This window comes from Canis lupus, chromosome 10 (assembly GCF_048164855.1).
Source record: "Canis lupus baileyi chromosome 10, mCanLup2.hap1, whole genome shotgun sequence".
In the NCBI taxonomy this organism is placed as follows: Eukaryota; Metazoa; Chordata; class Mammalia; order Carnivora; family Canidae; genus Canis; species Canis lupus.
Window position 1 is genome coordinate 59,164,661 of NC_132847.1, and position 12,557 is coordinate 59,177,217.

The 12,557-nt window shown below is 42.0% G+C and overlaps 1 protein-coding gene across 6 annotated transcripts in view; it reads left to right on the plus strand.

Moving 5' to 3' along the window:
* Window positions 1–11,359, plus strand: part of MSANTD3 (Myb/SANT DNA binding domain containing 3) — a 26,299-nt gene extending 14,940 nt beyond the window's left edge. For 4 of the 6 annotated variants that reach the window (XM_072842120.1, XM_072842119.1, XM_072842122.1 and 1 more), the window contains exon 3: window positions 6,180–11,359. In XM_072842120.1, the coding sequence (XP_072698221.1) occupies window positions 6,180–6,589 (410 nt within the window). In that variant the 3' untranslated portion in view covers window positions 6,590–11,359. Of the gene's footprint in view, window positions 1–1,224; window positions 1,311–6,179 lie in introns of all 6 variants that reach the window. The other 2 variants (XM_072842125.1, XM_072842123.1) reach the window with 1 other exon arrangement.
* Window positions 11,360–12,557: the final 1,198 nt, after the last annotated feature.

The window sequence follows — 12,557 nt, forward strand, 5'->3', positions numbered from 1 at the left end:
GAGCACACACAAGCAGAGGGAGAGGGGAAGGAGACTCTGTGCTGAGCAGGCATCTCCTTCCCTAGGATCCCAGAACCCTGAGATTATGACCTGAGCCAAAATCAAGAGACGGAGTTTTATTAATTTATTTATTCTTAAAGATTTTATTTAAAGTTTGCAGAAGACACACTGTAAAGCAGAGAAATATTCCTAGGGAGGCCAGAGGGCTGCTCCCAGGACCTAGCAAGCACTGGCCTAGGAAAACTATGATCTTTGGCTTGCAGGATGAGAAATTCACTTATTAGCGTTCCCAGACTAGACTGAGTTCTGAGGGAGTGGTTAATTATAAGTCACAAGAAACTGTCTAAAACTAAGAATATTTTCCATATGGAGTGAAAAAGATGGTAACCAAGTGAATTGAATACATGTTTTTAGTTAGCACATTTTTTCCCACTATAGGCAGATCATCCTGGGGATAATTAAAAATTTGTTTGCTGATCGTTTGACCAAGATTAAGTCCAGGGAGCCATTTGGACAGCCATAGTGTCATGAACATCACATATTGTTTTCCAGTGCAGAAACCCTGTGTGAGTTTTGATTCTTGAGTTCCCAAGCCAGGGTACCCCCCAGCAGATAGTGTTTGGGTGGACACTGCCAACTTTCTCTCTTACCTCTCCTTGTTAGCATTTATTGTGGATGGAATGCACTGCTAATTGACAGTGTCTGTCTCCTGGCCTCAGAGCCATTCACTCTCGGCAGGCAGTGAAGGGAGTGGTGCTGAGGGAGAGAGGCAGGTGAATCAGCCCGGCTGCTTTTCAAATTGTTTAGTTCCCTGAGAGATGTTGCTGAAGAAGATGCTGGTATAGACTGCTTTCACTTAATGTTGCAAATCTTTGATCTTAATTATTGTGTATTGACTTCATAGCGTTATTCTAAGGGGACAGTCGTATTTCCCCACTTTCAAATTCTAGAGTAGGATCTGGAAAGTTCATTCCAAAAACTTTTTTCTTTCTTTTCAGAGGAAATGATGTCATTCATTTACTCATAAACACAATTTATAAATTTCCAGTGAGAAGGGAACAAATATGAATTCTCAGTGTCCTTCTGTAGTGACATTTCTAGAGATTCACACTTGTAAAAAAGATTGTTTTTAAATTGAATGTTTGTACCTATATGACATGGGAGACTTCTCTTTTTGCTGGTGACGATCAAAGTACAGCCTATGCTGACTATTCCTGTTTCTAGGTCACATCTGGAGGTCAGTGGAGAACCGTGGTGCTTTGTCAGTTGGGAAGTGTGTCCAAAGTAATCTGTTAACACTAGTAGATAAGGTACTGGAATTCTCTTTATCCATTAAAACAGCCTTGAGGTTACCTCATTTTGTATTTCAACTTATTTTCAAGAAAGAAGAAGAAAGCTATAATTGTCATTTATCCCTTCTGGGGCTTGGTGGGGAAAAAGTTGAAAACTTGCATTAGGATATGGCTTTCATTTTGTGGTGTGTATTTTGACACATAGACTGTGTGTGTGTGTGTGTGTGTGTGTGTGTGTTTTACTGTAGTCTCTAACTCTGTGCTATCTAGTACAGTAGCCCCAAGAGGCTAGTAAACACTTGAAATGTGGGTGGGCTGAATTGAGATATGCTCTTGCATATATACACTGTATTATCAAGACTTAATACCAAGAACAGAAAGTAGAAAATCTTACTGATAATTTTTATTTTGATTACACGTTGAAATGATAATATTTTATATTGGATAAAAATATATTATTAAAATTAATTTCACCTCCTTTTACTTTTTTTAGGTGGCTATGAGAAAATTTTAAATTACACAAGCAGCTCGTATTATAGTTCTATTGGACAGTACTGTTCTCACACCTTACAGAGTAGTGCCTGTTACAGAATTAGATGATTAGAGATTTGTTGAAATTTGTTGAACAGGATGGAGCCTGGCAGTATTCCACTAGAGGCCTCCCTCCAACTGTTTCTTGTGTGAGATGGTTTCGGCTGTGTCATCTTGATCACCATCCCCTGGATATTCTTAGCTTTGTCCATGACTTTCTTGAGATGTGCATCTGTATTTGAACATGGTAGTCTTAAATTTTAACTCTAAGGAATGTATTTGCAAAAAACCCCAGCATTTTTCCCCCTTAAATATATTGAAACAATTTGTACCCTATAGATTTATAATATGTGATCATTTGACTGTGATACATATCTCTTGTTATCGTGGGGGAACAGGTTTGCAGAACAAACTAAGGGAGCCAACAAAATGTGCTAGAGGTGGAAAGGAGAGTAGGATGACCAAATGTCAAATACATTTAAGAAAACTAAGCTTTCAAAAAAAAAAAAAACCTAAGCTTTCAAGTAGTACTCAACTATCTTAAGAAAACTGATATTTAGTTTCATATGCTGTTATATAATAGTTATTATTCTTCTATTATAAAGCTATAAGTGAATAATGCAAACATAGGTACACAAGGCTATAATTAAATAATGCAAACATTTATTAGTAAATTCCATGATTAATCACTTTTTAATCTAATCCTCTTCTTTTGGGGATGGGAACTCCAGTACAGGGACTGAGTTGTAGTTCTAGTCATGGCACATTAACATCATTGGTCTGTGTAAAGCCCCCCTTTTTTGTGTTATTTATGCATTTATTCCCTTGTTATTATCACCATTAACCACGTTCATTCTTTTCTTCTGCCTCCTAATCATTCCAATGTGCTTGTGTATTCTCTCACATGTCCTTGACAGCAGGTATTTTGTATGCATGTATTTTAAATATGCAAAATCTGAACTAAAATCAAGAGTCAGATGCTTAACCTGACTCAGCCAGGTCTTCCTATCCATTTTGCACAAGATTGAGTTGTTTTCTACTTCGGGTGACTTTGTGTTACCTGGGAGAGAGATTGCATGGTTTGTGTTTGCAGCAGGTTGCCATTCCCAGGATAGCCTTTTTCCAATTAAGAGAAGATTCTCCCCATCTGAACACTAGCTTCCATTCATTGGAGCTAATATTTGTGTGAAAGTTAATTAACTACTCCATCAGGCTCTTCTAGTTTTAAGCTTTAGCTTCTGCCAGAGTTTTCTTAAGAGGCCTGAATTGTTTTTTCTTTAAAATTTATACATTAGCACACATTTAAACTAAAAAAGGACAGTTAAAAGTAGAGTCCTTTCTCTGCTCCCAGACATGACCATACTTGTCTTCGTGTTCACAGTTCTATAGAGACAAATTTGGAGATCAACATTTTAACTGTGTGCTCATATTCTTAATAATAGAGCATTTTGTAGTAGATACAACTTGGAGGTAGCATTTTTAAGATGCCTGAGTGATCAGCTGAGCAAGTGAGGCAGGAAGAAGCTGGGTGTTGTAGTAGTTGAGCTTGGATTTTGGAGTCACACAAACCTGGATTAGAGTCCTGGTTCTTTCAATTAGCCAAATGACTTTGGATATTGTGTTTGGTTTTCTTTTCTTTTCTTTTTTTTTTAAGATTTTATTTATATATTCATGAGAGACACACACACACACAGAGAGAGAGAGAGAGAGAGAGAGAGAGAGAGAGGCAGAGACACAGGCAGAGGGAGATTCAGGGAGCCTGATGTGGGACTTGATGCCGGGTCTCCAGGATCACACCCTGGGTTGATAGGCGGCACTAAACCGCCGAGCCACCTGGGCTGCCCCGTGTTTGGTTTCCTGTAATACCTCTCTTGGAAGATTGTTGTAACAATTAAGTGAGGTGATGCTGCAAAGCACTAGCCTTGTGCCTGGTTAGCTACTCAGAAAATGGTAGCTGCCTTCATCATCATCAGGCCCCTAAAGCCTGGAATAGTTGAGATAAAAATTTAGAAATGGGGAGAGATGAGCAGCATCATGAGGGCATGAACGTTAAAGACTTAGAGGACTGTGCAGAACTACCCTCTGGAATGGAATCAAAGAAAAGAAGAGGCTAGAGGTCCCACAAAATGTCTATGTGTCCAGCCTTCAAAGAAGACACTTTCAGATCTCATAGTAGATGGGAAGCAGGTGAGGTAATCCTCTTTACAGTTGTTCACATCTGAGGGACCCTATTCTCGGGGCAAAGCCTTTCCCATTCCCTCGTCCTGTGCCTTGGCTCTCCATTCAGAACACGGTCCTGTATACCCTGTTGTGCTGAGTTGAGAGAGATGTGACCCCCTGCAACCAGTTCATTCCCATACCTTTTGGACATGGCCAGCAGTGTCCAGGCCATAGTGGGTTCTCCTCGAGGACGAACAATAGACAGTTTCTGTCTTCACAGTAGGCAGAGACCTGAGGGGGACATAGTTAAGCCACCAGTTTTAACAAGTGCCGTGCCAGAGGTAGGCTCAGGAGGCAGCAAGAATGTGAAGGCAGGACATCTAATTAAAGCCATAGCCCTCGGAGTTGGGAAAGATTCCTAGGGAGACATCTTCACTATCTCTGGATGACACAGAAGTACTTTTAACCTTCTCCTTCAGAAGCGAGACATCTACCTTTCCTTTCATCTTAATTAGGGACCAGTTATGGTAGTTGCGTAACCCCTTGGAGTAAAATAAACCAAACAGGAGCCATTTCCCTTTTATTAACAGAGTATTACGAGTTAGGTTTCCCCCAGCAGCCGTTAACATTCCCGGCATCCCATCTTCTGGAATAATGGAGTGGACTTATAACATAATCAACTCTGTTAATAAATTGATATTATTTTTCTCCAAGGAGACAATTCTCATTATTGGAAACATAAAGCATCCCAAGAAAGCCTTGGAGTCACAGCTGGAAGACTCCATAGGTTAGTGGAGTTAGTGTCTTCCTTATTGAAACTCCTTAATTGATAAAATGTCATTGCCCTATAAAAATACTAGTGCAAATGTGGCACCAGCTAAAATGGCAGCCTTTTGTATCCATAAGCTCTTCTCCCTTTGTGTTCAGAGCTTCAGCCAATAAATATTTACTAGGCATCCTCTGTGTACCAAGCAAAATAATTGGTACCCAAGGATAAAAGAAATGAATAAGCATGGTCCCACAGTAATACTAGGATGTGGTAAGTGCCTTAACAGTAGAGTACTCATAGAGAAAGGAGAGATCTGGGGTTTCACAGATGCTGGACAAAGTAGGGGTTGGGGAGAGTTTAAAAAGGAGAGTCTGGAGTAAATGCAGGTTTAAAGGAGCACAGGGCCCTGGGTTGGGGGAGAGAGGGGAGAGATGAATAATTAGCCCAGCTTCCAGCTGAAGGAACAGAGGCAGAATTGTGAAAAAGAGCTTGGCTTTTAAAGAATATGAAGCCTGTAGTAGGATTGCAGGGCGCCCAGGGTATTTTTGAATAAAGGAAGGCCAGAACAATGAAAACAGAGCCAAAGATGGGAACCCCAGGGGGATATTAAAGGTGAGGAGTGGATGCAGCAAGAGTCTCAGTCCTGGAAGGAGGCTTGAGAAGGAGCAATCAGAGAGGAAGTGTCGAAAACTGATCAGAGAGCCATGGTGCAGAAGCTAAGGAAGACATTTCAAGGATTGTTAAGTGCTAGGGAGAGGTTACGTAAGAGGGGCACTGAAAAGTTTCTTTGAGATCTGGATGTTGCCCCCCAGATGGCAGTGCTAGAGGTAACAGCCAAATGTTAGAGATTGCAGAGAAATGATGTGCTAGGAGGTTAGGCCGGGGAATGTAGACTCGCCTTTCAAGGAACATCCGTGAGGTGGCTCTCCAGGGGTAAGACCCGTGACCAGGAAAAGGAGCAGTGGCACCGTTGTGGAAATCGAATGTAATAAGTGTTCACGGTTGGATGAGAGCCCGAGATGGGGAGATCAGATGGAGGGAGAACTTAATCTGAAAACCCACTGCTGGCCTCGTGCCGTGGCCTTCTGCTCCCTCAGAGTTGTGCACATTCCCCTTTAGAACTTAGATCAACATAACAGGGTCTCCAGTTCTGGATCAGCATAGTCTTGAGCCACTGTTCCCATAGTTCACAGTTCTAGAAGTGACATGACAAAACTCTTTATCATTACTTCTGAAGGGAACACTGGTTTTGACTTGTGGGTTTTTCAAAAGTCAGGCATGGCAAGGGTACCCATAGACACGCAGGCTCATGCAGACGCTGTTTCCGCTACTTCCTGTGATGGGGGACCTGCCATTTGAAATAGGATCGATTTACTCTTTGCCTGTAAAATCTTTGAACGTATATGTTTTCTGCTACTGTTTTTCAGAATCATTTGCTGTTTCAAATAGAGAACTGTGCGATGATGAGAAAGAGTTCATACATTTTCCAGTGTGTGAAGGGACCTCTCAACCTGAACCCTCGTGTTCAGCTGTCAGAATCACAGCCAATAAACACTACAGGAGCAAAACCTCTCAGGAAGGTGCTTTAAAAAAGATGCATGAGGAAGAACACCATCAACAAATGTCCATCTTACAGCTGCAGCTGATACAAATGAACGAGGTGCATGTGGCCAAAATCCAGCAGATAGAGCGGGAGTGTGAGATGGCAGAGGAGGAGCACAGGATAAAAATGGAAGTTCTCAATAAAAAGAAGATGTATTGGGAAAGAAAGCTACAAACTTTCACCAAGGAGTGGCCTGTCTCCTCATTTAACCGGCCCTTTCCCAATTCACCCTAAGACTGCGGGGGTCGGCTCCCTTGTAACCAGCCCATGTGGGCAAAGAAAGCCTGGAACGTGAACTTGCGGTCAGGAACTTGTAACAGAGCTACAAGTAGGAAACTTAGAGCGGTAGTAGTCGCGTATTTAAGAATACATTCAGGTAAACAGCCAGCCGCACCCTGTGTACCCCTTCAGTGGCAAAGAAGCTGTTCCAGTCTCCTGAAAATGATCACTACGAGTGCTATAATTCTGAATGTAATGTCTCTTAATTAGAATTCATACAAGAACCATGTGCGAGTGTTGTTGCTGTATTTTTTTAAATCAGATTGCAAGTGTGACTATAAAGAAGTGTGGCTGATTTTTTTTTTTTTTTTAAATAGACAGCAGAACTTTTCTATCCAAATGAATGGGCTCCTATTGAAAGCAGCACAAAGACCCAGGAGGCCACACATTGTTTCTGCAGTGGTGGTGCTGTTGCTCAGAACTTGCGGGAAGTCCTTAGGGAACCTCCCTGAGAACCGCACACAGCACCTCTCTCATTGTTTTTTGTTTTGTTTTGTTTTGTTTTTCTTATCAGTGTCGTTTTTTTGTTTTTTGAGTGGCTTTTCTGATTTTAAACAGTCCAGCATTTGGAAGGATATTTTCTAATGTGGCTCATAAACTGCCTTTTAAGGCCTTTCCCCCAAAGAGGAGTTCCAAATAGCAGCTCCAACCGTGATAGTTTGTTGGAACTAAGGATGTAACTGCTTTGAGGGAGAAACGTTCATTAGATTTCTATAATCTGTCATGTCTGTTTTATTAAAAGATAAGACTTGCAATTTTATAGTCACACTGTGTATGTTTTTTAAAGGTGCTGCCTCCCCCCACTGTGCTCATCTTTGCTTTTCCTCTGTAGTGTCCTCCCAACTTTGTGCTACTGAGTTCATGGGCGCCCTGTTTTTAATCTCTAGCCACCTAGGGAAAGGCCCTTCGGTCACTGTGCTCATGGTGCTAGCTGATAGTAATGCTTTGTAGTTTGCATTGCATGGGTAGCATTGGGCTTTTTAAGAACCCATTACCAACATATTTGGAAATATGGATTGGCAAGTGGATATTTGGATTGGGTTGTGATATAACTTCTCCTGTAGCCTAGTGTTGAAAACATTTCTGGGATGTTGGACACAGCAGTAGCTGGAACAGTCAAAGTGACACTTACGTGCCAAGGCAGGTCAGCAATTTCTGAGTGTGAAATATCAAGGCCATGTGATGGGGAAAGAAAAGAATGTGTGGCAGAAGCTATGTAGGGAGTGTAAGGCTAGGAGTCAGGGCCTGAATTCTGATCGTGGCCCTGCCTCAAAGTACCATGTGACCTGGTGTAACTCCTTTTAATCCAGGCTCTGGTCTTTCCTGTTCATACAACAAGGAAGTTGGTCTAGCTAATGTTCAGAATCTGCTACAACTCCTCGACTATAATAGTCTGTAGAGTCTTGGATGGGTACTGCCAACATCATGGTTGTCCAGAGGGCATGGGTCAACAGGCAGTAATTGACGACTTGCATTGGCTCAGCTTCCTGCCTTCATAATTTTGGGATTTGGGTCCTGGGAGCTATAAGTTCAATAAGATAAACAGACACTTGTTAGTGATGCACTGCATAAAACTTGAATGGATATCAGTTTATTCTCTACCCTGATCTCTTAATATAAGGAACTAGTTATTTGAAGGAAAGCTGTGAAGACTAGTCTTTGAAAGGAAGGATCCTTTTGTAAGGATTTGTGTCCTTCATTTCGTTTTTACCCAATGGACTCTTCAGATAAGACACATCTGGATAAAGTCCCAAGCTTAAATGATTTATGGGAGACAGGACTTGACTCTCCATGCCCTCTCACCCCTTCAGGATTAGGGCAGGGAACAGCAGGCCCTCAACATGGATGTCAACTGAGAGAAGTGTCGCTTTGCTTCACCTACTGATCCATCTGGAAATCTTGTTAATATGCAGCTTCTGGAGTGGGACCTGAGATTTTGCATTTCTTAAAAACTCCCAGGTTATGCCAGTTCTGCCTGTCTGATCATCACACTTCTGTGTAGTAAGGTTTCAGAGGACTCCAAGAAGATTTTACTTATTTCCCACCCCCTACCCAGATTGGGTTAGGTACACTTTGTGTGCAGCTTTGTGCTGGATATTATCCTCTCTCAGAATTTATCACTTAAGCACACAAACAACCATTGCAGAACACAACACACACACACAAAAAATGCTCACACATAATGAAACTATAAAAACATGGAACTAATTCCTAACCAAACAAAGGATAATGAAACCAGCAGCCTAAAGCAACTTGCTCTACTGTTAATGATATTTATGAGTTTTTAACAGTTTTCCACTTGGGCTATGCATTAGAAATAGTATTTTATAAATAATTAGTCTCACCTGGTTCCATTCTCAAAAGAGTCTTATTCAGTTATCTGGGTTGGGGCCTGGTCCTCTACATTTTTTGAAAACTTTAATGGAGATTATAATACGTCATTGGGATTGAGAACCAATGGTGTAGAGCTCACAGATATGTCTCATTTGATCCTTAATCCTGTGAGGTCATGCAGAAGTAAGAAAATGATGCTCAGAGAAGAACCATCTGGTACCAGACCAGTAGCTAATAAATGGCAAAGCAGAAGCTCAGTTCCCAGACTCTTGATTAGAAAACAAACAGTCCCACCTGCCTGCCCCTGCCCCATCCCTCCAGGTTATATCAGAGATTTGTTTTATTCTGAAAGCCAGATCATGCCTATGGTGTACTTTGGTGTCTCCATTCATGGACAGGTATATGTTCATTTCACCGTTGAGTAGTTCCCTAACTGAGGTGGAAATGCAAAAGCATTTCTTGATAGATGTTGTAGGGAACAGACAAAATTTAAGGCAGTTCACCATCCCCCCAGCCAGATCACAGACACAGCCCAGTAAGGGAGGGAAGACTTGTACACAGCTGTCACGTACTCCATTAGTGCATATCTTCAAGTGCATTTGTAGCTCAGAGCAAATAACCACCTCCTCCAGGAGGAAGGAAGCCTTCTCGAGGAGGTGGCATCTGAGCTAAGTCTTTAGAGTTGGCATTTGGACAGGTAGAGATTCAGAAAGAGGAGAACCTTTGCTGGATGCAAGGTCCTGTTGAAGATTCAAGAGGATGAGACACATGATTGGGAAGCAGTGAGAACATGGTGGATTTCCAAATTGGGCAGTAGCATGATCAAAACTGTGAGCCAGGAGGAAGAAGAGAAGGTGAAACTGAGTTTAGAGAAGATGAATCTGGGAGATGAGGTAGGAGGATCTGGCCCTGGTTAGGACGAGATGATAGAAGGATCTAGAGGAGGCTCTAGTCAGACTGGGGGAGACCAATGTCAAGAGCACTGCAGAGGGGGACGCAGTCAGGTTTGGCGGTGGATTGCTTTTGTTGGAGAGGAGGGGTGAGGTGTTAGAGCTAGATGCCTGAAAGAATAATCCTGCCAATTGAAATGAAAGCAGAAAGAATGCATTTCTGGCTCTGACTCAACGCAGGAGAGGTCGAGAGATGAACTAATGCTGTTGCCTGCCACTCAGCCTCAAACACGAGCACCTGCACCCATCTCTGCTTTGATTGTCCCATCTTCACTCTGGCTTTTGTCTCTTCTACTTGTCTGTCCGACACAGTAGCCCCTCTTTGGGTCTTTGTCAGCCCTCTTGTTTTGTGCTGCCTCTGCCCCCAGTACCTCCAGTGCAGCTAGCAGTGCATGTCACCATCTCTTATCATGGTTTTGTGCTAGAAAGTTCAGAAAAGATTCTTTAGCATGCCATGTTGTGTAAAGGGGCATTAGCGGAGGGGCTGGTAATCCCCATGTAGGCCTATCACAGCCCCTTTACAAAAGTCAAACATGGAAACCTGCCCTCTTAAGCATCAAAATTTTAGGGAATGTTTTATGAATTTCGCAAAGAATCTTAAAATGCATTGGCTTTTTTTTTTTTTTTTTTAAAGAGGAAAGAATAAAGGAAGAGAGGTGGCATGGTGGCAGAGTGCGTTTGAGTTGTCAACAGCTTCTGCAGTGTCAGGTCAATTACATCAGCACTTGGTCTGGAGCAGGGGAAAGGAATGGCTCTGCCTTCTGGGAATGTCAGAAGGACCTGATAATTATATTTGGCAAAGCCACAAGGAGCGGTTCTGTAATGTCATTGCTAAGAATTACCCTTTTAATAGCATTTCTGGATGTCTGAGCTTTTCAAATGAAGTGACACTCTTTGCTGCCGTGGCTTTCCTCTTTCTTGGGCTGCTTCCAACTGGTCCTCCTGTTCCTCCTCGCCCTTGCTTTGATATGAGTTCATATTTTCTGTCTTCTGCCTTCCCAGCCCTGCTCCTCCAGCCCCTCCTTCTGCACCCACAATAGCTCCCACTCTCCCCTGTTTTAGAGGTGGAGTCAGGTGAGAGTGTGTGTGTGAGGGAAATACTTGCCAAAGGGTAGCACATTCAACAACATCTGGTATCGAGGTGAAGCGTAGCCTTAGACTAGCCAAACTGTGGACAACCTGCTTCCATGCTGCATCTGCTACCTTGGTGTTGGTGGGACTCAGAAGTCATGGGAAAGATCACCAGTGATCCGTGACAGCAACATATTCTTTTCCTAATCGTGCCATATATTATGCCCTTCAACACAATTTACTCATCTTTGCCTCCGTTTCTCCATCCGTGAAAGTGGTGTAATACTTATCTACCTCCCTTAAATGTTGTGAAGATTAGTCTATGTTAGTAAAGCACTTTTGAAATAAAGAGTGATGTAAAGCATTTTAACATTACTGTTGTCATTGTGATATGGACGCCCTCCTGCAGAGAAGCTGCCTTATAGGGGAAGTACCGCAGGTACACTGTGGTTTAGGAACACCCAGTATAGAAAACTTCCATAACAGATACAAGAGTGGGATTATTTGCTTTGTCAAAAATTTCAACATGACATTTTCTTAAACAGCCTTTTGATGCATTTAGAATGAGATTCAATTTATAGGAGAGTGATGAAGGTTTTTTTTTTTTTAAGATTTTATTTATTCATTTGAGACAGAAAGGGGCAGAGAGAGAGAGCCTGAACAGGGGGAAGAAACAGAGGGAGAGGGAGAAGCAGACTCCCACTGAGCAGGGAGCCCGATGTGGGGCTTGATTCCAGGACCCTGAGATCATGACCTGAGCTACCCAGGTGCACTTGAAGTAAGGTTTTTATTTTATTTTATTTTATTTTTTATTTTTTTTTTTGAAGTAAGGTTTTTAAAGAGCATATCTATTGAATCTCCATACAACTGTTAACTGTTGGGTTTGCAAGCTGATTATTACCCTAACAGTGCAATTTATCATCACTAGGTGGAAAAAAGTCTAGTCCTACATTATCCAGATATCCAGATTATGCATGAAGGTTCTCTCACTGTTTTCACTCATTGGAATGAACAGAATGATGATCCTGCTACTTCTGAATGAGGATCAGAAGCTCTAGTTCTACTTGCAAAATGCCCTTACAGCACTGCCAGTGTGTGTGTGAGAGTGTGTGTGTGTGTTGTGTGCGTGTAAGATTAACCATGTACCTTCATTAAAGGGCTCAGAGTGGGGAGCACCTGGGAGCTCAATGGTTGAGCATCTGCCTCTGGCTCAGGGTGTGATCCTGGGGTCCTGGGATCGAGTCATGCATTGGGTTCCCTGCAAGGAGCCTGCTTCTCCCTTTGCCTAGGTCTCTGCCTCTCTGGCTCTCATGAATAAATAAATAAAATCTTTTAAAAAATCTTTAAAAAAAATAAGGGGCTCAGAGTAGGACGTTCTCTATCCATAAACATGGGCTCTCTTAACTCCTGATGACCGTCAAGAGATTTAATTGGGTTCTGGTTTGAGTCTTCTTTTTATGGGTTTGTTGGGGAAAAAGATTCCAAACCCTATTATTTAAGAAGTTGGGTTTTTTTGATAAAAAGAATATTTGTTACAGAGAAAATACTGTAAGTAGACATAGAAGTTA